Source organism: Rhineura floridana, chromosome 3, assembly GCF_030035675.1.
Source record: "Rhineura floridana isolate rRhiFlo1 chromosome 3, rRhiFlo1.hap2, whole genome shotgun sequence".
NCBI classification, from domain to species: domain Eukaryota; kingdom Metazoa; phylum Chordata; class Lepidosauria; order Squamata; family Rhineuridae; genus Rhineura; species Rhineura floridana.
This window is the reverse complement of record NC_084482.1, coordinates 68384795-68410783: the sequence shown is the minus strand read 5'-3', so window position 1 is coordinate 68410783 and position 25989 is coordinate 68384795. Positions and strand designations below refer to the sequence as shown.

The following is a 25989-nucleotide window of genomic DNA, read 5'->3' as shown; positions in this document are numbered from 1 at the left end:
CACTTTTCCTGAAACAATTGTCTTAAGATCATGTTTATTTACTCAGTCTTCAGATTAATTTGGTGATATATAAAATGAATGAGTTAACTGTAACTCCACATTTTGATTATCCTTTATTTGACCCTGTGCAGCAACCGTCCAATGCTTCTTTTATGTCTTTCTTTGGCCACTCACTGTTAATCCTCCCTCTCACATTCTGCCAAAACAAACCCACGTCTTGCAACATTTATCAGAGGAAAATAGGTGCATGTCACTTCAGGAGAGCAAGCCACACACATAGTCAGGCCAATTAGCTTGCCCAAAAGCACCAATATAATCTGACTTCAGTTATACTGATGTCAATGGAATCAAATAATTGTAAAACCAGACTTTCTGGCTTAATTGGGTTTTGCTTGTTTTTTTAAGGGCAACAATCAAAGAGACCCAACAACATGTCTGAAAACATTTGAAATATTGGGATACGAAACAGCAGAAATAAGTTTCTATAGCCAGAGAGCACAGACATTTCAAACAGACTCTCCTTTACAAACCACTACACGTTCCTGCATTATATATATTAAGCGGGTCTTCAGACAGTTACAGGGGAGTGGACACACACTGATTGCCTTGCTCCCTATGTCATGAGCTTCCTCTGTCTCCGTTCATATGTTAGGCATGGATGCCTATTAGTATTGAAGTTAAATGCTGGCAGAAGCTGGACTGTAGAAGAATCCCTGTTGAAGGAACACACTTTCCCCTGGATACAATCTCACTGAGACTCTAGCTTTGAGAAAACAATAAACTGTCGATTATTAAAGGAAATACATGTTGATAGGAAAGATCCCCAGTTCTAGCTACCTACGATGGAGATGCAACAAGGCATGCTTGTTCCTGCATCTCAAGAGAAGAGTGAACTAAAGGGCCTCCTCTCCAAGGGAGGAGAGGAAGAAGAGAGAGAGGGAGTAGGAAGTGAGGTCAGCAACCCTTAGAGTATTAGTCTAGGGGTAGAGACACTTATTGTTGTGCTAGTTCCAGTGTGTCTCCACCTCTCTTTTCTGAAAATAGGGCACACTACTCTAGTCAAATTCCACCTCTTTCTACTCTAAAACCTGGTCAGATCAGCTCTAGTGTGTTTTTTTATTCAGCTTCAGAGAGATTTCTTAACTGATTGGTAGATCAACCTATTTGCCTTCCAGGTGTGGCCAATGGAAATGCTCTGCTGTAAGCTCAGGCAGAGAAAGTGATTGGCCCAACATGTTGCTGTGGACTGTACTGAAAGGTCTGAAGTCAGCAGTGGGGAAGGGAGGTGTGTCCAGCCGAGGGCAGAGTCACTTCAAAATGCAGCCAGAAAAACCATTCTTGTTGCTTTTGAAGCGACTAGTGTGCCCACAGCCTAGCACTGGAAGAAAGATCAGCACAGATTAGTAAGGAAAGGACAGTCTAGAAAGTATGAAGGTTCCTCTCTCCATCTACTCTTTTCCCATGAAGGCTCATCAGCTTTCAGTGCAAGCTGAGTTGCACCCTAACACTTAATATCTGGAGGAGTAAAATATCCGAATCGTCTCTACCCACAAAGGCTTCCTTGGGAGCTGAAAACCTGACACAGATCCACACCACTTATTTAAAGCACATCCAAAACACATTTAAACCACATCACATCCCCCAAAGAATTCCAGGAACTGTGGTTTTCCCTTCAGAAAGCTACAGATTCCCAGCACTCTTAACTAGAGTTCCCATGATTCTTTGGCAGAAGTCATGTGCTTTAAATGTGTTGGATACGCTTGAAATGTATGATATGAACCTGCATCCTGTGATGTGTGAATGCTGGAGATGGAGTAAGGCCAGCGGCACAGCCCTACTTCTCAGTAACTGCATGAACAGCCGTATAATGCATGACAAGAGCTAAATGCTTAAAGGGGGAACGCAGAGGTATACAATGTCCAAAATAGAGCATTCCCAATATCAATGTGGTGAGAAAAACAATCCAAGAGAGCACAAAAAGTCGCAATCTAGATTATTTCCATGAGCAGGGCGGAAGGGGCGGGGATCTCATTTCTTAGCTGTGAATTGCTGCAATGGTGCTGTGTATAAAGTCAGTAGTAATACCATTAACAAGTATTAGTATGCAAGCCAAGGCTGGTGCCAGACTAGACCCTTGGGCACCAGCCTGTCCTGGATCCACAGCACCATACACCCCAACATCCCCTCCTGATACAGGCGGCGCAGGACTTAAATAGGACCACCCACCACACCAACCTCCCATGTCAGTGGGCATGCCCCACATGCTGCACACACACATTTGTCATCACCCAAGATGGTAACGGACATCAACCCCTTAGGGACGCCCCCGCCTATTTTGGGTGTCTATGGGGTATGCATGCTGCCAAGACAGGTAGGTGAGGTGGCTGGGCTTATTTAAGCCCACACTGCCTGTATCGTGGAAGGGGGTGCCTGGTTGCTCCTGTTCTGCGATACTCAGTAGCAGCTGTTCACATGACCTGATGCTGTTGTGGATCGTGGAGCAGGAGCTCTACCCTCCCACGTTAAAAGGGTAGGAGCTCCTCTGGGCCATAGAGGCCCCACCCAGGGCCCCACCTGGCCACCTGCTAGCACCAGGCCCAATACTAATTTTACTAGGAAACTACTGAAAAAAAGCATATTTTATTATAACATATTATAGCTAAGTGGGATTAGAGTATACAAACCTGATTCTTCTTTATCTTTACAACATCCATTTCAGATAAAGTTTGAACTATCTGCTTTGCCCAGGAACCACAGATACCCAGCAAAGATAAGCAATGTTAAAATACTTCAGAAGGAAAGAATGGGACGGATTGTTCCAAAATCCCCAAGCGTCATCACCATGCGGCAGAAGTAGCAGAAGTCAGTTCAGCGACTCAGTCTTTGACTAGAACAGAGAACACTGGAGAACTTGTACAGTGGGAGAAGGTGGGAGACTCTTCTTTGTGCCTGAGCAGTTTGCATTTGCACTTGCATTGGAGAGAAAAAAGTTTTGTCATCAGACAATTCTCCTCCATTCCAGAATTTGGAAGTTAGCAAAGTTAAAATCAAATAAAATGTTATTTTTAGTGCACTTCCCTCAGAAAGAAAGCAGTTCTGTGGAAAAATATAATCCTTCCAATGCCATCACTTAAAGGGAAGTGTTGATCACTTGTTGCTTTGTTTCTCAGTTTAGAGGTGATGTTTAAAAAGCTGGTAAGCAACTGAAGCTATAAATATATAATGAACAATTCATTCCATTACTGATTGATTGATTGATTAAATTTGTATGCGGCCCTGCTTCCCAAAGGAGCCCATGGCAGCATCCTTGGCCAGAATGGTCCACATCCGAGTTCACATGACCCATTCACTGGTTCTGTCCTCAATCAAGAGTCTTGGTACTTGCCACATATTGTGAATCTGTAGGCAGGGCCCCTGCTCATTTCATTTTTGCAAGCACCTGGTACATAGTATATATTTTTGAAAGTTGTTTGACTGTTTCTTCTGCACTGGACACCTTTTAAGATATCGTTACCAAGTTTTGCATGGTGGCTCCTAAGATCAAGAGGCAAGTTTTTGTCTATGGTTGCATACAATTGGATGCCATTTTGAATCAAATGGAAGACTGACCCTTTCAAACTGCGCTGATTTTAACCAATGATTACAAAACTGCACAGATTGTTTGGTTTCTTAGGATTCCCAAGCAATGTCAGGTACAAGACTGTTAGTATTTACACAAACAATCAATGATGATCTGCTTTGCATCCAGGAATGGGCAACTAGTGGCCCACAAACCAGGTCTAGCCCCTGAAACAATTTCATCTGGCCCAGGTTATCCAGCCTCATTTTAGTCACGGTAATATTTATTTATTTATTTTGAAGATCCACACCATAGATGCCAGTACAGTGTATGCAAAAATCAAATATTAATACAATATCAAAATTAAAAAATCAAAAACAAAATGTGAAAATAAACAAAAAATTATTCAACCTGAGCTAAGTTATGCATTCCAGCTAAGACAATACTCCCACAATTTCCTTTCCTAAGGAAGAATAATTGTTTTCAAAAGCTGAACAGCTCTAATGCTACAATGCTCATCTAGGCCATGTGACAAGAAAACTGGAGACTTGCCATTTTTTTTAAAAAAATGCTTCTTTATAATTGTATCAGTTCAGCAGTGGGGAGCAGGCAAGCCCCCAAATAATCAGTGCTAGTCTTTAAAGCTGCATCAGTTCCCCACAAAGTAAGCAGCATGCCCTTGCAAAACCTCCCCCCAGCTTTATTTCTCAATTTGGAGGAGATATTTAATTGACTAGTAAGCAACCAAAAATATAAATATGTAATGAATAATAATTCAATTCACCCAATTTTCCGACATGTTGGCTGGCCAAAGAAAAGTATAGCCCTAATGTGGATTTTTGATATTCTTTTCTTAGCTGCCTTTGCTCTTTTAAAATTAATTCAGGGATATATTTGTAGAAATAGTCCACACCTGAGTGAGTAGTGCCCACGATCACATCACTTAATCAATGCCTCTATCCTGACTCGGTAGTTTTTATACAGTACTTGCCACTACTTTGCTCTCAGATGCCAAAAGAAACTGCTTTTTCCAAGGGAGCAGAAACGGGTGCCAGATTCTGCTCAGCCTCTTCTCGCAACTTGACAATCCGCACACTGCTTTCCTTCTTTGACAGCCAGAAAGCTGGGTAGAGAGGTTCAGTGAACTTGCACTCAAATTTATGCAAGAGAGTCATGGCATCAGAAGCAATGCCATAAAAGGAGAGGGTGCCCCTGGGGTAATCCAGGTAAACTCCTATCCTGGTAAATCCCTGGGTTTTCAATGGTGTCTCTACATCACTGTGCCAAGCTGAGAACTCCTTGCCATTCCACTGAATACACCAGGAGAAGTTATTCCCCGAGATGCAAGTGTTGCTTTCTGATCCTTTCCGGTCAATGCTCTTGTTCGTCATGCCAATGTAAATACCAGTCCCAAATATCTCAACCTCAAAGTAGTAGCGGCCAATGTATAAGCTTTTGCCCGACAGCACCTGACGCCAATGCTCAAACCTCTCTGGGTGATCTGGGTATGGGTGCTCCCATGGTGTGGTGTTGGTGACTCTGTGGTTGTCTTCCAAGAGCCTCAAATAGCGGTGAGCAGTAACCGGATCAAATGTTAATGGGCAAGTATCTGTGGAAGAACAGAGGAAATATATATTTGTCACTGAATAAATGCAGAATTCTGCACCCAGAAAATGCAACTAGATATTTACAACAAGAGCAAATTATGCAGATTTCATCTGTTTTGTTCTGTCTGCAATATACAGAGATTTGTTTAAAAAATGTATTTACTGTTACTAATTTTACACTTGATTATTATTCTTATATTTGGTTGTTCTTATATTTGTTTTAGCCTTACTTTTTAAAGGTTTCATTAGTGTTTCTTTTTTCCCCCCCTTTAAACAGAAAAAGTCTTAACTGTTACTAATTTGATTGTATTTTCTTCTTTTCCGAGTTGCGTTGGTTGTTTTTAAACAGAAAAGCAGAGAAAGAAGAGGAAATTGGAGAGTTGCTCCAAAAATCAGCCAATGGCTTACATTTGAAAAAGTCACTCCTGCTTTTTGGCTCTGGGGCTGATAGGCGGTGCTTGGATGGAACAACTGCAGACACCATTGTTTTGATGCCAGCATCCTCTGTAAAAAGAAAAGTAACATATCAAGCTTAGCTGCAGGAACAATAGAAGAAACGATTATTGGAAAGGATGGATAGATTAATGGATAGATGGTACTCACCATCCTTGGCAAACTCCTGCAACTTTTCCTTATACAAAGTTTTTAAAAGTTGTAAAAGATGTTCAGTAGACTTCGAGACTACCCTTCGAATGCCTGACAATTTGTCTTTTAGGCCAATGTAGACACTGGGCAATGTGTCATCTCCTTCACTTTTCTTGAATTCACAGTATTCCTATTAATAAATGCCCACAAACATAGATCCTTTTAGCTTTCTGCAAATTTGCACTAAGGTACAGTAGTTAAACACTGTAAAGCATTCATCCTGGGATAAAGCATCATGCCACCTTGGTCTAACAGTTCCAGCTAGCAGTTCATCCCTCCCACAAAAGCCTTGGAATGGCAAGGCGTACCTGCAGGAGAGCAGGATTTACCATGTCCTCAGCCTTTTACAAAACTGTAGATCAGGGGTGGCGAACCACTGACCTGTGGGCAGATGCAGCCTAAAGGGTCACCACAGCCAGCCTATAGGCTCCCCCTCCTTGGTCCCTCCCCGTACAGCAATTAGGCTAAAAAAAGGATCTATTAGTGACAATGGAACTGGCACTGGTGTCAATTGTTTTAAAAATCTAACTGCAGGGCAGGAGGCAGTTTTGGGTCTCCCCACTAAAAATGTCACTCCCCCCCCACAGCAATCAGAATCTTTAAAAATACAGCTTGCATTGGTGTCTATAGAAGCTGTACAAAAGGGTGCTTTTCATGGGAGTCACAGCTAGTCAGGGCAAAAGAGTACTTTGCCTCCCCTCCCCATCTACTAAAGAGGAAGACACTGCTTGGGCCTCCATTCCTCTCTGCAACTAACTGCCTTTCTGCAGTAGCTACATACATGGGTGCACACAAACTGCACATGATTGGCTCAAGCCATGGTAGTGTAGCAACCGTCCTATTTCTTGTCATTGTTATTAATTTTTAATTCCACTTTTCTTGTTCAAAACAACCTCAAATCCAAGACCCAGAAATACAATCTCTGTCTGGCAGACCAAGGCTTCTAATCTCTTAGCCCTACTCACAAGGAGGAAGCAGCAAGAACTCCAGGTCAGGGCCCTGCTGGTGATCCAGGAAGAGGCAGGCAACAGAGCCAACCACAAAACTGCTCAGTTACTGTGCCTGAGGGACAGCTCCCCTGCTGATTCAGGCCTCCTGGCCCCAGGCTTGCTCTACCTGCTTCTGGCAAGTGGGACAGCTCCCCAGCCTCAAGGTACAAGGAAGTTTGAGCCCAAAGACTCAGGATTGCAGAAATATGCATAGGAGCAGCTACTCATTCATACATCAGCAGTTCACTCAAAAGCACACATTAGCTGCTCACCCAAAGCCAGAACAGCAGCTGGTCACACCAATACACACACACACACAGAGAACACAGTTAAACTACAGAATTTCCTCCCACAAGACGTGATGGCTACTGACGTGGATGGCTTTTTAAAAGGTTTAGACAGATCCATGGAGGATAAGGTTGTCAATGGCTACTAGCCATTATGGCTATTCCTACCCCCATTGTCAGAAGCAATATGCGTCTGATTTCCAGTTGCTGGAAACTGCAGGAGGGGAGAGTGGTGTTGCATTCAGGTACTGCTTGTGGGTTCCCCATACGCATCTGGTTGGTCACTGTGAGAACAAGATGCTGGACTATAATGAGCCTTTGGCCTGATCAGCAGCTTAGCACATACAAAACACACAGGATCAGGACCAGCTCACATAAACAAAAACAATGAGACGGCAAGAGTTGCATTCCATTAATGTCATTTTGAGCATTTTGGGTCAGCTACACCGACTGACCATTTGCACCACTGCCACTTTGAGTACCTTTAGGAAGATGATGTCACTGCTGTGTGTGACCATCTTCTCCAGCCTGCTTTTGCATTCCTCCATCACCACTCGCTTGTGCTCGAGGTGGATCTTTATTCCATTAGCATGATTAACTGCACCACGCTCCTTCTCCTCCAGGAAAGCTAGTACAGCAGAGTGAGTCTTCTTCACTGCTTGGAGCAGCTCCTCAAACTTTTCTTCCACCAAGATTTTCACTTCAGATACTGAACTCTACCGGGGGGCGGGAAGGAAATAATCACCTTTGTTATTACAAATAATAATATTCTTTATTGTTACAGTCAATTACCAGCATAATTACTACAATGTAATATGGTGTAATGGTTAGACAGCCAGTGTGATTTACTGGCTAGAGTGCCAGATGAGGACCTGGAAGACCAGAGTTCAAGTCCCCCATTCAGCTAGCAACCTCACTGGGTAGCCTTTAGCCCATCACTATCTCTCAGCCTAACCTACTTCACAGGGTGATTGTGAAGACAGAATATGAGGGAAAGGGGAGAAAACCATGTACAATACCTTGAGCTCTTCAAAGTAAAGCTGGAATATAAATATAATCAATAAATGCATCCATATTGTTTCCTTAATCCTACTATGTGGCCTCCTCCCCATAATTCCTTCTCATAAGTTAATAAGTTGATCAATTCACATTTTTCTCCTAGCTGTCCCCACTATAGGAGAGGTAAACTCAAGCGTTGGAAAAGTAAACAGGGCTGAGATCTAATTTCTGGCTTACCAGATACATTAGGTTTTTTTTTTTTTTTACAATAATTTTTATTCAAATTTTCATAAAACATAGAAAACAAAATCATAAAACATTCAAAGACAAAAAACAAAACAAAACAAAAATGATTAAACAAAAAAAAATAAAATGTTGACTTCCCATTTGTCACATATCAAATCAGTTATAGGTCTACAATATATAACAATCCTGTCTCTTAAATCATATTATAAAATCACTTTCCTCCAGTAGTTATCTTAATTAATCATCAAATCTCATAAACATTACTTTATTCTTTCCACAAAAAGTCAAAGAGAGGTTTCAATTCTTTAAGAAATATATCTATCAATTTTTCTCCAAATAAACATGTCAATTAATCCATCTCGTTAATAATTATAATAATCTTATTGTCATAACCATAGTCCAAATAAACATTTCGATTAATCCATCTCATCAGAATCTGTTAGGTCCAATAATTTCAATAGCCATTATTCCATTATCCCTATTAGTTCCATCTTCCATCTTCAATAGTCCTGTTAAGTCCAGTAATTTCAGTGTCCAATCTTCCATTATCAGTATTCCATAATAATCTTGCTGTTGTAGTCATAGTCATATAATAAGAGTCTGATGGGAATTTCCTCTATCCCAAATATTTTCTTGCCATCCATTCTGAATAAGTTGCTGAAATACTGTTGTAAAGTCATATCTGTGTTCTTCTTTTTTACAAAATGCACTGGCTCATCTCTTAAGAGTTTTTCCATTGTCACATGGCTGCAGTTAATTCCATAGATTTTCTCTATATCAAGCTCCATCACATCATTCCAGTCCAGAAGATTATCCAAGCCATTGATAACTTTATCTCTAATATCTTCATTAATTTCTTCAGAGATAACGTTAAATTCCAAACAGTAGATTTTATTTCTAAAATCCATAAACTCCAGATCTTTTTTCCAATTCCACATTTGTTCCAATCTCCAGGGCTTGTATCTTCCCTTTATTTTTTCTTTTCTCATCTCTGATCTCATTCTCCTCTCTCACAGGATCCCCTATTTCTTTAAACTCCTGCGTCATTTTGCTCAGTTCAATTTTCAGCTCCTTACTACCCTGTCGCAGGGTTTGTTTCGTTATCTCAATCTCATCCATTATTTTCTGAAACATAGTTACTTCCAGATTCTCAGCCACTTTCTTGATTGCCATTTTTAAAACCACGAAAACAAAGCAAAACAAAAATAAAGAAAAACCACTTCTTATTTCAGCAACAATTGGGTTAATATTCCAGGCTTGATGACATCACAGTATAAACAGAGCAACCTGCCTTATCTCTCTATGTTCAAGAATGCAAAACAAATTTAGTTCCCAGCATCAAAACAGTTAGTGGCGTCGTGAAGAAGCAGATTCGTCAAAATAAAATAGACCAAAAAGAGAATAGTCCCAGACAATATAATATTCCTTGGAATAGAAATCAGGAATAGAAATCCCTCTTCTGTGTATATCTTTAGAATGCACTTCCAGGACAGCTTTTTGCGACAGAAACAGAGATAAGCTGTTAATTTCGTGGATAACAGAGAAGAGTTATAGCTCACCCAGAAGCTGTCTAAAGCCGATCAATCTGACAAATCTCCTTTTGCTGCAACAATTTAAACCAAGTAAAAAAAATAATAGAAAGAAGGGTGCTTGCCTGTTAGTCCGTTCTCTCTTTAAAGAAAAGATAAACGTATCGCTTAAGCAGATAGAGCTTGTTCGAAAGTCCGTCCGGCATTGTTGGCTGGACCTTATCTCATAAATTAATGAAATCCAGTCCTCCCAACAAAAACAGGCTTTTGAGGTTGATCTCTACGTTTCTCCCTGCCCGGGAGAAATTTCATCAGTCAAAAAAAAAATGTTCTGACTGATTTATATCTGAATAAGCTTCTTTTGAGGCGGGAGCCCGTCCCAAAAGCAGGCACAAGTGAAGTCACCCTTCCCGGAAGTCCCACCAGATACATTAGGTTAAGTCTGTAATGTCCTCTGAAGTGGCAAGAAATTTTTTTTATTTCCCCACCCCAGATTTCCAGGGCAACCCATTTCCCAAATGGTTAAATTCCTACAGTGTTCACGCTGTCTCTTGGTAATCCAGTGATCTGCAACCTCTTGCTAAGCAATGAGGACAGTTTTACCATACATCTTCCTCCCAATCAGAAGGGAAGAGAAGTAGGGGAGTTGTAAAAGTCTTCTTGGCTGTGACACACGAGGTAAAGTGAATCAGTCAGGCCTGTAGGCAGAAATGTTTTGCGGTGATGCGAATGGGACCATGGCATATCAAGACGAAATAGGAAAAATCCAGAAACAAGTGGTTTTAATGTGGATCCCAATTCCACCATCCCATTTGAAGGGTGAAAAGGGAGGGGATCATGTTGTGAAGGCCACAAAAAAGGATGAATCAGTGGCAAACTTACCAGTGGTGCAATGATGCTCCTAGACTCCTGGTGGACACCCCTTTTTCCCCCTCACAAGAGTCCACCAAGAGTGAGGTAGGAAGTACTGCCCTCACGTTGGCATCAGGATGATGCTATATTATAATGTCATTCCACTCTAGGGGGAATTCCATGACAGGCGCTTTGAAACAGGAAACAGCAAAAAAGGCAAGCTGGGGGCAGTTTGGAGAAATATTTCACAGAGAGAGGGAGACACTAAATGTTGACCAAATGTATTTTTAAGAACTTGCAAGTCAGCCTTAATTAAAATAAGAGAGGGTATATCTCTCATATCCTTAATCTCTCTGTCCCCTTTAGAGCCATCTAAATGATATGAGTGCACATGCCAGGTTTTCGTGTGTGCCCGTGATGCTGAAATTTATGTCACTTTTAGTATAAGATGCAAGTGCAAAGGAAGAGAAAAACTGCTGAAGGAGAGAAGGCACAATGAAAATGAATGAACAACAGAGAATGAGAATACCACCTTCCACTTTAGAGACCCTGTAGGTGTCCGGCTCCTAACCAGATCAGTCTGTCGATAACTGTCATATAACTAGGAGTATGCTATAGCTGATCAACAAGGAGTCAGGATCATCTACAACAGGGGTGGTGAACATATGGCCTTTCAGATGTTGCTGGACTCCAACTCCCATCAGCTCCAGCCAGCATGGCCAATGGTCAGGGATGGTGGGAGCTGCAGTCCAACAACATCTGAAGGGCCATAGATTCCCCACCTAGAGATGAATCCTTATGCCAGAGGAGCAAGCAAGAGAATATTTTATATTCCTCAGACAGCTACCAGGCTGGCAGAAGCATTGTGTGGTTTAAGAAACTTTCCAGAAGGTGACAATGGATGGCATTAGTCACTTTTCTCTTATTTTAATGAGGACCAACCCTGTGGGAACCTGTCAGCCATGGGGAAACATGACGCAGAGAGGTTAATCTACTGGATGATATCATCAAACTATTTCCACAGCAGAAAACTACACAGGGACTAAATCTGCCACTCCCCCGCTCACCCCCAGATTTGGTACATGCAAGAAATGAGACTTAATCCAAACAAGACAGAAAGTGCTGTTGGTCAGTATGAATGCTGATCCGGGAGTAGGTTTGTGACAGATTTTGGCATAAGAAACAAAATGTTTTTTGGGGAATACAGCAGTACTTTATAAATTTGTGAGTGCTGTGAAGAAAGAAACTAAGAAAATGTTTATTTGGTGGGTTGTGACCCTAACTAATGTAGGTCACACATTCTATGACCATATTTTGAGAACAGCGGAAGAACAACAAGTGAGAGAGGGACAAGTGACTCAATTACTAAACTACAAACTTTAGTCCCAATTTTTTCTATAAGGACAATAGTCCAGATCATGCCCAGCATCAGCATTCGCCATCCTAGGGTCCCCCACACCAAGTAGCTGGGTCTGCAAGCCACCATTTAAATTTCCCAGAGTGGCACTACATTGGATATTTCAGGACAGCCTTCCCCAATCTGGTGCCCTCCAAATGTTTTGGACTATGACTCTCATCATCCCTGATCACTGGTCATGCTGGCTGGAGCTGATGGGAGTTGTAGTCCAAAATATCTGGAGGGCACCAGGCTGCTCCAGGACATTGTGAGAAAATGTCAGTTCCCAACCACCCTTAGAGAATTGCTGCTGTTGCTACCACTACCAGCTGTGCCTGAGGGAGGACACCAGAGGGCAGGACCTCTTCAAAATTGGAGCCAGCCCTGGTCCAGATTGTTTTGTGGGCTCACAATGGATTCCCAAGGTCCATGGACAAACAGCCTCCTTATAATAATATGTTCGTGCAAAGAAAACACTACAGGAATGCATTTTTAATATAGTAAAATACAGCTGATTCAATGCCAAACCAAACAGGACCTGAGCTTCAAGCAATGTCTAGTTAAAATCTTACCACTATAGACTCAGAGTTCTTTTGCAGCTTAACAATTGCATTTTCTGCCGACTTCAGCTTCCACTCATATTCTGCTCGGAGCTGATGAAGTTCATACTATGGATAGATAAAATCAGAGGTTATTGAAAGAAACAACACAATAGCAGTTGTTAGAAAGCCATGAATCAAATTGTAGTATCCATTTTCCTTTAAAAGCACTCAAACTGGGAACTGTATCCCACAATGGCCAAACTGCACGTTACATTCAATGTGCAGTCATGGGCTAACAAACTCAGCCAGACAAAGGGGTTGCTGGTCAGTAAGGAAAACTTAGCTAATCTGTACCAGGCACTGCCCTTGAAGGAGAAGGTGTGCGCTTTGGGAGGGCACTCCTGGAACCCAACTTTGCAACTGATTATTACTACTACTACTACTACTACTATTACTACTACTACTACTACTGTTATTATTACTGTTACTATTATTATGTCTCTTTTCTTACCAGGTGACCCAAAGCAACTTACATAACAAAGAAAAAAAGTAATCTCAGACAATCAAAAACCAAATTAAAAAAAACCAATAGAAATAAAGGGCTGGTGTACAAATCCCACCTCACAAAAAGAGGTCATCAGGGGCCAAAGGCCTGGTGCCAAAAAATGGATAAAGATGGCACCAGAAATGTCTCCCTGGGGAAAGCATGCCACAGGCAGGGGGCCACCACAGCATGGGAGAGAAGACTGAACCCTACGGAACCCCACACTGAAGGTTCCACTAGGCCAAACAGCATTCTCCAAGCATCACCATGCAAGTAGGACTGGAACTACTGCAAAGCAGTGCCACCCACCCCAAATCGGACAGCTGCTCCAGGAGAATACCATGGTCGATGGTATCAAAAGCTGCTGAGAGATCAAGGAAAATTAACAGAGACACACTCCCCCTGTCTCTCTCCCAACATAGGTCATTGTACAGGGCAACCAAGGCAAACTAAACCAGGCCTAAACCTAAAAGGTGGTGCCGAGGCGAGAGATATGGATTCTGGGAACATGTGCTACACTTCCTGGAAGATGGACTACTAGCAAGTGATGGGTTGCACCTCACAAGGACAGGGAAGAACGTGTTTGGCCACAGCATGGAGAACTTCATCAGGAGAGCTTTGAACTGAATCCTAGCGAAGATGGAGACAAACTTGGCGGTAATGACTGACAAAGGCTTATGCACAGAAACAGGAATGGAAAGAACAGCTCTAATGGGGCCCAGTAACACTCTCCATAAAAATGTAGGAAGGAAGCCAGGCCATAAATCACTTGGTCTTCGATGTCTATATACTAATGGCCAAAGTATGAAAAACAAACAGGACAAACAAACTCTTAATGCAGGAGGTAAATACCACAGCTTGAAAAAGTTACTTTTTAAAACTACAACTCCCATCAGCCCCAGCCAGCATGGCCACTGGATTGGGCTGATTGGAGTTGTAGTTCAAAAAAGTAACTTTTCCAAGCTCTGGTAAATACAACTTGATAGGTATAACTGACACTTGGTGGGATGACTCCCATGACTGGAACACAGCAATTGAAGGATATAACTTGTTCCAAAAGAACTGAAGGAAAAGAAAGGGAGGCGGAGTCACGCTATATGTTAAATATATATATATCCCTGCACAGAAATACAGGAGGATGAGCTTGGAGTCTACCACTGACCACCCAATCAAGGATAAGACAAGAATGAAACTTTTGCAAAGCAAATTGCCAGTGTTTCGAGGAGGCATGATGTAGTAGTAATGAGGGACTTCAATTACTCCGATATCTGTTGGGAGACAAATTCTGCCAGACACAGCCCCTCCAAGAAATTCCTGACTTGTGACAGAGATAACTTTCTCCTACAGAAAGTGGAGAAAGCAACTAGAGGATCAGCTATCCTTGACTTGATTCTAACTAACAGAGATGACTTGGTGGAAGAAGTGGCAGTTATGGGAACTCCAGGGGAAAGTGACCAGGCTATACTTCAGTTCTTGATTTTAAAGGAAGCAAAAGCTGAGGGTAGCCATACATGTACCCTGGACTTCAGGAAAGCCAATTTTCATAAACTCAGAACAGTGGTAAGTAAGGTTCCGTGGCAAGTGACCCTAATGAGAAAAGGAGTCCAAGATGGGTGGGAATTTCTAAAAAAGGGAATTCTAAAGGCACAATGGCAAACAATTACAACAAGGAAAAAAGGTGGAAGACAGCAGAAGAAGCCAATGTGGCTTCACAAAAAGTTTAGAGATAATCTGAAAACAAAAAAAGGAAACATATAGGAAGTGGAAGGCAGGCTGGGCCACAAAGGAAGAGCACAGACAGGTATCACAAAATTGCAGGGATGGCATCAGGAAGGATAAAGCTGGGAATGACCCGAGGTTAGCAAAAGATGCTAAAAGCAACAAAAAAGCTTTCTTCAGGTACAGTAGGGCCCCACTCATACGGCAGGTTACGTTCTGGACCCCCACTGTACAGCGAAAACCGCTGTAAAGCGGAACCCATTGAATAGAATGGCACGCGATGCCCGACAACCGCTGTAAAAGTGGAACAAGCGCCATATGAGTGGGGCTTTAGTCTAATTGAGACCGCTGTATTAGCAAAGCGCTGTAAAGCAAAGCGCTATAAATGGGGGCCCTACTGTACATCCATAGTAAAAGCCAGAGAAAAGAAACAGTGGTATAGCTACTCAATGAGGATGGCAAAATGACAACATATGACAAAGAAAAGGCAGAAATGCTCGAAATGCTCAATTCCTGCTTTGGTTCAGTCTTCTTCCAAAAGAGAGTCTATGACCCTCCTGGCAAACGTGAAGCTGAAGTGGCAGGATTAGAGCTTCAGATTCATAGACAAATGGTCAAGGAATACCTAATCACTTTGAATGAGTTCAAATTTGCAGGGCCCAATGAACTGCATCCTAGAGTATTGAAGGACCTGGCTGAAGACCTCTCGGAACCACTATCTATTATCTTTGTGAAATAGTGGAGAATGGGTGAAGTGCTAGATGACTGGAGGACAGCTAATGTTATCCCTATCTTCAAAAAGGGCAAAAAGGAGGAAGCTGGGAACTACAGACCAATCAGCATGACATCAGTCCCTAGGAAAATTCTGCAGCAGATTATAAAGCGGTCAGTCTGTAAGCACCTTGAAAAACAATGCAGTGATTACTAGAAACCAACATCAATTTATCAAGAACAAATCCTGGCAGACTAATCTTATCTCATTTTTTATCAAGTGACCTCCCTGGTAGACTGGGGGAATGCTGTGGACATAATATATTTCGACTTCAGCAAAGCATTTCACAAAGTGCCCCAGAATATTCTGATTAGCAAACCAGCTAAAAGTGGGCTGGATGGAACAACTATCTGGTGGAACCACAGTTGGCTACAGAATCGCACTCAAAGAGTGCTTATCAATTGTTCCTTCTCAAACTGGGGGGAGATAACGAGTGGGGTACTGCAAGGCTCTGTCCTGGGCCCAGTGCTCTTCAACACTTTTATTAGTGATTTAGATGAGGAGGTGCAGGGAATGCTTATCAAATTTGCAGATGACACAAAATTGGGATGGAAAACTAATACCCTGGGGGACAGAAACAAAATTCAAAGTAATCTTGATAGGCTTGAGCGTTGGGCTGAAAACAACAGAATGAAATTCAGCAAAGTTCTACACCTAGGAAAAACAAACTAAATGCACAGTTATAGGATGGGGGATACTTGGCTGAGCAATACTACATGTGAGGAGGTTCTTGGGATTGTTGCTGATCACAAGCTGAATATGAGCCAACAGTGTGATGTAGCTGCAAAAAAAATGCAAATACTATTTTAGGCTGCATTAACAGAAATATAGTTTCCAAGTGTGTGTTCCCCTTCTATTTGGCACTGGTTAGACGTCATCTTGAGTACTGTGTCCAGTTCTGGATACAGCACTTAAAGGTTGCAGACAAACTAAAACAAGTTAAGAGGAGGGCAACAAGGACGATCAGGCGACTGGAAACAAAGCCCTATGAGGAGAGACTGAAAGAACTGTGCATGTTTAGCCTTGAGAAAAGAAGACTGAGATGATGATAGCACTATGATAGCTGGACAGCCATCTGTTGGGAATGCTTTGATTTGGATTCCTGCATTGAGCAGGGGGTTGGACTTGATGGCCTTATAGACCCCTTCCAACTCTACTATTCTATGATTCTATTCAAGTATTTGAAAGGTTGCCACACAGAGGAGGACCAGGATCTCTTCTCAATTGTCCCAGAGTGCAGAACAAGGAATAATTGGCTCAAGGTGCAGGAAGCCAGATTTCAACTGAACATCAGGAAAAACGTCCTAGCTGTTATAGTAGTACAACAATGGAACCAATTGCCTAGGGAGGTAGTGGGCTGTCCTACACTGGAGGCATTCAACAGGCAGCTGGACAGCCACCTGTCGGGTATGCTTCAATTTGGATTCCGGCATTGAGTAGGGGTTGGATTCAGTGGCCTTATAGGCCCCTTCCAACTCTCCTGTTCTATGATTCTGAACCCCAATTGAAATAGATCTAGAAAATCAAGAGAATCTGGATTTGGTCCACAACCACGTGCTTAAGAACCTTGCCCAGGGCCGGTTCTAAAGGGCGGCCAGGTGGGGCACTGGCCCAAGGGCCCCTGGAGCTACAGGGGCCCCTCCACTCCCCTTCCACAATCTGCAGCAGGAGCAGCGGATCGCAGGACAGGAGGAGCTTCCGAGCCGCCTGCCATCCCCCCGCTTCACCTACCTTTCTCTACTTTTTTTGCAGTGCGCGCAGGGTTGCCATCTATCAAGATGGCAGCAGAGGTTTCCATAAGGGGCTGAAGCCTCTGCCGCCATCTTGGTTGATGGCAGCAATGTGCGCGTGTGTATACCATCAACCAAGATGGCCGCAGAGGCTTCAGCCACTTACGGAAACCTTGGCCACCATCTGGATTGATGGCAACCCTGCGTGCGCAGTGCACGCAGCCGCAAAAAAACAGCAGAGAAAGGAAGTTGAAGTGGGGGGATAGCGGGTGGCTCAGAAGCTCCTGTCCTGCGATCCGTGCTCCTGCTGGAGATCGCAGAAGGGGAACGGAGGGGCCCGGGACAGGCTGGTGCCCAAGGGCCCCGGCATACCTGGAGCCAGCCCTGACCTTGCCCCAAAGGGGAGATTAGCAACTGGGTGATAATTTCTTAAATTTTCTGAATCCAGGGAGGGTTTCTTAAGGAGTGGTCTTACCCCTGCCTTCTTTAAACAGGCAGGGACCAGGCATTAATCACCTCCCTAGCCCAGCTGGCTATCCTCACTTTGCTAGTTTTTATCAGCCATGAGGGTAAAGGGACAGAACCAAGTATCTTGTCCACATCCTCGATCCTTACAAATTGAAACTCATCCAACGCAACAGGACAAGACAGTGTTCTGGCCATCCCTTCAGAGGTAACTGTTATAACGGTGGAGTCACGGTCTGCTAGGTTGTCAGGGGCTAGTTGTGGGTTAGGAATGCTTTTGCACAGCTTCAACCAGTGTGCCAACTGCCTGGAGAAAGCAGATCTGGGATTGCTGCACATGCTTTGGTCACATCTAGACTGACTGCAATGCACTCTACATGGCACTGCTCTTGAAAAGCGTTTGGAAACTGCAGCCAGGGCAAAATGCAGCATACACAACATTAGCTGGTTCCATTACTACCAAGTTATTTGGGGATCGCCTTTTCCCATATGAACCTGCTTATACAGACTGAAGGCATCATATGAAGCTGACCCCATGTTCAAACATTTGGTTGGCCATTGGCTGGGCCTTTCCAAGTGCGACCCCCAGGCTATGGGACCCCCCCTCCCTGCCAGAAGACTGATTGTCCCCATCCATATTGGTGTTCAGCAAAGCTCAAAAATGTTTTTATTTTACCAAGTGTTTTACTGTGATGAGCTTTTATTATTTCTCCCCACCCCATAAGTGGCTGGCTCTCTGTTCTTAATTGTTGTTGGGCATCTTGTATTTTACATTTTATTGCCCTTAGAGGCTCAAGGATGGATGGATAGATACATTAGATGGCAGCCACCCACCTTAGGGGACTTTTAGATGGAAATGCGGGTTGTAAATATTTTAACAAATACATGAGTGCATTTGGAAAGCATTCTGACACAGATACAATTAGGGAAATAGGAAGACCATGAAATGAATATATATGTGCATCAGTTGAGTTGGTTATTTTGAGCTAATTTAGGTTGCAGAACAGGGTAGAAGCCATATTTTCTGGCCCTGCCTCCTACTGTCCACACATGGGGCGGGGGGGGGAGATTTGAAGAGGGGAGCCTGCTATACACATGTATATAAATAGTGGAATACTTTTATTAATAAAATAGATTCCCCACCTTTTAGAACCCTGAAGTATTGGGTTTCTAAAACACATGAGTAGCCTACGCATACAGCTGGATCTCCACTTCAGACCTTTTCCACCGATGCCTGGACAGCGGGCAGAAGCAAGGATGCAGGGTTAGGGTTAGAGAGCATGGCCCTGCTCTCCCCCTCATGCGATTGTAATTGCATGCTGCCCTTGAGCTCCTACTGGGAGGAAGGGTGGGATAGAAATAAATAAATAAATGTGGGGAGAATGCCCGAAAAGAGCTTGTGATAAAGCATCCATATGTTCAGGTTTTGACAGCAAACACCTTTAGGTGATCTTTGTGGTGGAGCTCTTGGTTCTGGAACACCCTCACCTCACGGATTTGAGCGTCTTCTACAAATGTCTTTTCATTTTAGCTGTGAGACTAGAAAGAAACCACTTGTGGGATGGGGCTATAAAAATTGGGGTTTAGCTTTTTAACTGGATATTCATTAAAATGTTATCAAGACATTCCATGTTTAGCCCCTTGGGACCCTTAGATTGCGGCAGGCTATACTTCTAAATAAATGATAATGATAAAATACATGATTTGTCTGCCTTTTCTCTGAGATCATGAAAGGAACAGTTCTGTGTACCAAACAGGATTCAGAATAGTGGAAAAGGATTCTGAGGCTGCAGATATACTCCTTAAGTTTAAAGCCCCAAAGAATCCTGGGAACTGTAGTTTGTTAAGGGTGCTAAGAACTGTAGCTCTGTATGATGTGTACATAACCAGAGTCTTTCTTCCTAGTAGGAAATGAAGATGGGAAATAGAGATTATAAACCTTATATGAATCCCCTTGGTATTAAATATAAAATGTCATAATAGTTATATCCTGGAGAACAGGAAAGGTCACAAATAATAAAGAGCTCACACCCTCTACGTAGGTAGTCATAACAACTATGAATGTCTGTCTCTTCCACCTAAACTATGATTCACAGCAATATCTGGAATTATTTTTACATTATAAAACCCTCAGGCTTGGAAAGTCTCAACATGGAATCTGGGACATGGAAAGGATTATTCCAAGAGGGATGAAATCAGAACTCCTCCATGCTTGTTTGTTCAAAACTGCACCCTAATTCAAGAAAATAGTGTTAAGACTACATACAGGACACTCTTTTGAGATGATAGTTGTAAGACTGTTTACTTTTAAGCTATATATTAAAAGGGGTATAGAAATTCTAGACATCTTTGGTGCTCGCTTGTTTTTGCCTAAAATATCTGAATGAAAAACACAATGGATTGTTTTTCACATTGGGCGAAACACGCATTCCTGTTCAGTGATTTAAGGAACAGCCACCTTAAACAACTATGAGAGAGAGAAAATGGGTATGAATTTCTTTTTGATAGAAAGGAAAGATGGAAAGGAAGAAATCGTTATTTTACTATTTCTTATATTCCGCCCTTCCTCTCCTAAGAGCCAAGAGCATCTACCCACAATCATAAAAATAAAACATTAAAAGCAGCATTTTAAAACCAGTTCAGAATATCTTGCAAAATGCAGTACAATACAAGGGCCAGGAACAAATCATACCAATGAGGCCACTCTAATTGTGTTCCAAAGGACCATGAGAATACTTTCCTAAGCTACAACTTTCTATATTGGGCAGGATAGCAGCAATACATATGAAAATACTTCCATATTTTTTATTTTTGTTTCAAGTCCTCCCTATCCCCATCCATCTGGCAATCTTTAAACAGTGGCAACAACACATTAACAAGTTTGTTTTTCAATTTAAAAAACCACAGTTAGCAATGAAATTATATTATAGAAAACCGGACAGAGGGGGAGGGGCAATACCACACCTTGTAACATATTGTGATGCTTTCCAACTGAGACAATTGTGTTGTATTGTACTAAATGTGCATAAGTTATAGATATGTCTGGAGGACAGTGACCTGGGATGTGGCCCTTTTTGGATTCTCCCCTCCAATCATATTTCAATGTCCTTTTTAAGAAAGATTAATAATCTGCTGCTATATACTTTCCAAGTTTGGAAATGATGGCAACCTCGAATATCACTTTGATCACTTTCATTACAGTCACATCCAGCTGTGACAGACCCTACAGTGAAAGCCTTGCTAGCCCGTTGGGAAATGAAGGGATATATCAGGTTACAAGGCTTCTACACAAATGACAACCCGGTCACACAACAGCAGCTACAGGTGGACTTGTATGGTTGGAATTGGTTACAACTCACTCAAAGTATGCATTTATTATTAGATCCAACTGTCCATGTACACGCTACCACCCAAGTAAAGGCTGGAATTTATTTCCCTGAATTCAGGGTCAGGGAAAGGATGGGTTGCTGAGCTATATAAAGAATTAATGCACCTATGTGTCACTTGACAGGTCTGAAAGCCTTGTGGGAGGGGGATTTGGGATTCCAACTGGATGATGTACAATGGTCAAATATATGGACACAGGAACTGGTAAAAATTGATTTTAGCACAAATCAGAGAAGCTACATTAAAAATATAGCACAGGTATGGGTATGGGATCTTAGTACAGCTCTCGCAGATAAAACTAGGTGCCTCTCCAGCAAGCAAGCTGGAGAGCATGCGGTTGCCAGGGTACCTCTTTCCACCTCTGCTGGGGCTGCTCCTGGATTCAATCCTTTTGGATAATGGTTTTTGAGGAAGTCTCAAAAATTATTAAGTTTTGTATTCAGATGGTGCCCGAATTGGCCCTCCTTTCAATCTTTGTAACGCAGACATAATGTTCAAAAGCTTGATGGTGTTATTTGCTGTTTGCAACATGGCTTTCTTTTTTCCAAACATGAATGACTCTGGATAAATTGGACCTCTCTTTGTGGTATAAGAACACTTGGAATATTGCTGTTCTAGCAAAAAAATCACACACTCTCTACATTCACGTCAAGAAAGAACAAAACCTGATGCATTTCATATTGTTTAATGTTTCTGAATATCAATTATAGCAGCAAATTTCATTGATTACCTGAGAAATTTGGAATTCTTGATGTCATTTTGTACTATTCATGACATTATATTACCCACTCCATCCCCTTTTAGCTTTGTTGGGGGGCGGGCATTGCATTGTTTTATATTGTATCAAAAATCTCAATAATCTTTTTAAAAAAAATACTTTTCTAAGCTGTCTTCTGAATCTCAGCTAGGCAGGAGCTCCGTAACCAGAATGACACCACTGAGAAGGCCCAACTTCATACAATGGCCCTTTAAACCATACTAACTGGAAACCCCACTGGGTGTAGTTGGTGTTAGAGTGTAAGAATTATCATGTGCACAATTACCACAACAATACTAACTTTGGCTATTTGACCCAAGCTGGTGCCATATATTGGAAACTCACTGAAGTTCAGGACCTTGCTATACTAGGCCAATCTGTCTGCTGAGCTTTGAACGTTATGAATTATGTCTACCAAGCTAGGGGTCTGAGCTTATCTAAATTCTTGAAATGCTGTTTCCATGGCCCTCAGCTGCCTATTCCATCCATATATTGCCTTTGCCTTCTTAGCCTCTAAAATCTTTAACCAGAGACTGGAAGGACAGAGGCAATGAGAATCTAGAGTTTGTGAGAACTAAACATAAGAAGAGAAATGACAAGTCCTTCTTTTGCATCCAATAGAAACCCCTTCACTTGGTTCTATTGCCCTGTGGCAGCCACATTTTTTGTACCAGGCCTCATCAAGTTTCAGAAATACTGCTAAGAGCTGAGCCAGTCATTTGAACTTCCAGAAATACAGGCATGAATCAACACTCAGTCACAGCTTTCCCAGTATCTGCATCCAAGTGCCAAAAGTTAATCTGTGCCAAATTCTGCATGCGCTGGCAGGCGACACAAGTGGCTCAGTCCTTACCAACACTGTAAAATCTCCAGGTGCCCTGAACTCAAGAGAATCACAAACAGGCCCCAAGTGTAAATAACGCTTGACAATACCACTATTTCCTAACAGAAAGCAGGAACTGTTGTTCATCCAACTTTGCTAGATTTCCCCTGCATAGAGGGATTGATCCCTCCCACGGGATGGCCTTCTATCTTTCATAACATTCCAGCTACATAATCATGAAAAAACCCTGGCATCCAACATTTTAAGCAAAATCCTAGTCATGTTTACTCAGAAGCAAGGTAGTGCAACCTACTCACTGGCAGTTTTGCAGTTCTAATAATCTCAACATGGTATCAAGCAGGAATCACTCTGTTGCACTCTGGCCTGCAAACCAGCCATCCACATGTAAAAGGCTCTGTGCATGTGTGTGGGGGGGTGTGACAGAGAGAGAGAGAGAGAACAGGTTGGCAGGCCCCATATTTCCTAACAACTCAGTATGCCATGATATTCCCCCTGCCCCACTGCATTGATAGTAATCAGAAATCCACAATTTACCTCCTTTTCTTTCCTGGCTATTCCACAGGTAATAACCTTATGTCCCTGGTGTCCATCAGCAAGGCATTCCTCACAGACACACACAAGGTCACTGTGGCAGAACAAACTGAGATGCCTCTTGTGGGCCTCACAGCTCTGCATGTCAATGTCCTTCAGTGGATCCATAAGCTTGTGGGTCTGTAGTTTGGCATTCTCCAGGTGGGGCTGCAAATGGTCTTGGCAATAGCTTACCATGCAGGTTAAGCAAGACTTCACTGCTGGCACCTTCTCAGCCAAGCAGAAGTCACAAAGGACCTCTTCTTCCTCTACTGCATCCCCTTCCCCAATAGAGCCTGGTAGCTCCTCTTTAGATCCATTTTCAGTCAGATTGTCTCTCAAGTTTACTCCATTGCTGCTGGGAATGTCTTTTCTTTCTGGGTCTGAGAAAAGTTCCACTTCATTTTTCAGTCCTACACTCTCACACTCTTCCTCACAGAACTGTGATCCATTTGCCACAGGAATGGAGTCTCGGAGGGCCAATTCTTGAAACAGCTCTTCAGGGCAACTTGATTTGGGGTCAGCCATTTTCTAGTCTCTCCGGAACAGAGCAGTTTCTCTGATTCCAACAGCTGCTACTTTCTAAGGTGTTTGCACTGCAACTGCACAGTCAAGAAATGAAAGAACAGTCACACCTGAACACTCCTGAGTGCCTCAGGATATTAACTCTTTCCTCCCTCCAGGAGCATGACTTAAAATTATGCAGGTTGCCATCAAGTGAGGTAAGCAGCTGGCATGTTTGACTTCTTCCCTGATAAGAGAGCTGTAGATAAGCACCAATCCGCAGGTGGCTAGTTATCTCCTTTATTTTGAAAAGGAGGGGGGAGGCCAAAACCAGAAAGAGCTGGTATGTAGTTCAGGAAATACGTGGAACTATTACTCATTCCTTCATTCAACTTAACTCCCAAGTGATGTTAACAGGCATTTGAGGAGCCGGACTGTAGCTTGGGAGGAATGAAAAAGAACCATCTAAGACAGGCATAGGGAACTCTGTGGCCCTCCTGATCTTGCTGGATTCCAACTCCCATCAGCCCTGGCCAGCAGGGCCTACAGTCAGGGATGATGGGAGCTGTAAGAAATCCAGCAGCATCTGGAGGCTCACAGGTTCCCAGTGGGATTTACTGCCAGGTTCAGTAGGCATAGGATTACAGCCATAGAGTGTAAAATTAGTAGTAGTAGTAGTAGTAGTAGTAGTAGTAGTAGTAGTAGTAGTAGTAGTAGTAGTAGTACCAGCCCTTCACCAGATTTAAAACAAAATGTGGGTATCCTATCCTGTGATATGTGTTGTTACTTTAATATATGTGAAATTGTTAATCTGTAGGTTCTTTTTCATGTACATTATTTTCCAGAAATAATACAGCAATGAAAATTATTATTTACCTCCTTTTCTTTTCTCGCTACCCCACAGGTAACAACAGCATTACGTCCTTGATGTCCATCAGGGTTTATTAGGTGTTGAACAAAGATTTTAAAAACAACATAGTCCCTGCCACAGGCTTACAGTCCAAAAATAAGAAGCTGCCTTACACTGAGTCAGACCCTTGATCCATATAGCTCAGTACTACTGACTACACTGAACTGGCAGCAGCTATCTAGGATTTCAGATGGGACAGAAAGCATTCCCAGCCCTACCTGGAGACACCGAGGATTGAACCTGGGACCTTCTGCATGAAAGGCAGATGCTCTACCACAGAGGTACAAAAGAAAAAAGGGAGGGAAGTGAATAGGCAAAAAGCAAGTTCAGGCACTAATTCTTCATAACACATAATAAACATAGGGTTTTTTAAGCTAGTGAAGATTGATGAGGGTTTCTAAGTTGGAAGCATGGCATAACATGCCCATCTACCAGGCATCAGATGTTGCTGCTGCTATTGCTGATTCTTCCTAGGCTACATTCAGAAATGGGGCTTATTGTATTAGTTTAACTGATTGAAATGGTAGCACCTGTCCCAATTTCTAAAATTCCTTTCACACTGCAGTACCTGTTGCATTAAAGAATTGTTGCTTTTCCAGCCAACATACCAGCATTTTGCACAACTATCTTTCATGCTGCTACAACGAACAGCGCCTTGTTTTCATCCCTCGCCCATTATACACAAGTACACTGTCGTTCCCCCATAATTCACTACCACTAGGCAAACTGAGGCAGTTGCAGCAAATTGGCAGATACACCTAGCCGTGCCACTTGTGTCTCCTGGCCCAGCCTGGCCCTGTCACTGCCCACCTGCCTGGTGAGGCCCTTATCCCTGCCTCCCTCCCTGCCTCATTATAGGAAGGGCCAAGGAGGTCCTTCGTCAGAGTGGAGCATGTTGAACAGGATGACCATGAGACTGCCTGCGCTGCTGTTGTAATTTGCTGTGGCAGCTAAAAATGATGCTTAAAATTAGGGGGGATGGTTTACAGTTACTCTACCTCCGCCCACCCTCATTTTAGGCATCATTTCTAGCCACAACAGTATCATGGCCACTTCTCCCAAAATGCTTCCCTCCGAGGAAGGAACAACCCCCACCACCCTGCCATTGCCTTGGTCCTTTCTAGAGCAAGGCAGGA

General features: G+C 42.7%; 1 protein-coding gene across 1 annotated transcript; it reads right to left on the bottom strand.

Moving 5' to 3' along the window:
• Positions 1 to 2682: 2682 nt before the first annotated feature.
• On the bottom strand, positions 2683 to 24442 carry TRIM16 (tripartite motif containing 16). Its single transcript, XM_061616470.1, has 6 exons — positions 23404 to 24442; positions 12682 to 12777; positions 7570 to 7803; positions 5770 to 5941; positions 5575 to 5670; positions 2683 to 5168 (listed from the first exon to the last, which is right to left on the bottom strand). Exons 1-6 carry the CDS (start codon positions 23965 to 23967, stop codon positions 4564 to 4566), a joined length of 1767 nt encoding a protein of 588 aa, XP_061472454.1. The 5' UTR covers positions 23968 to 24442; the 3' UTR covers positions 2683 to 4563.
• Positions 24443 to 25989: the final 1547 nt, after the last annotated feature.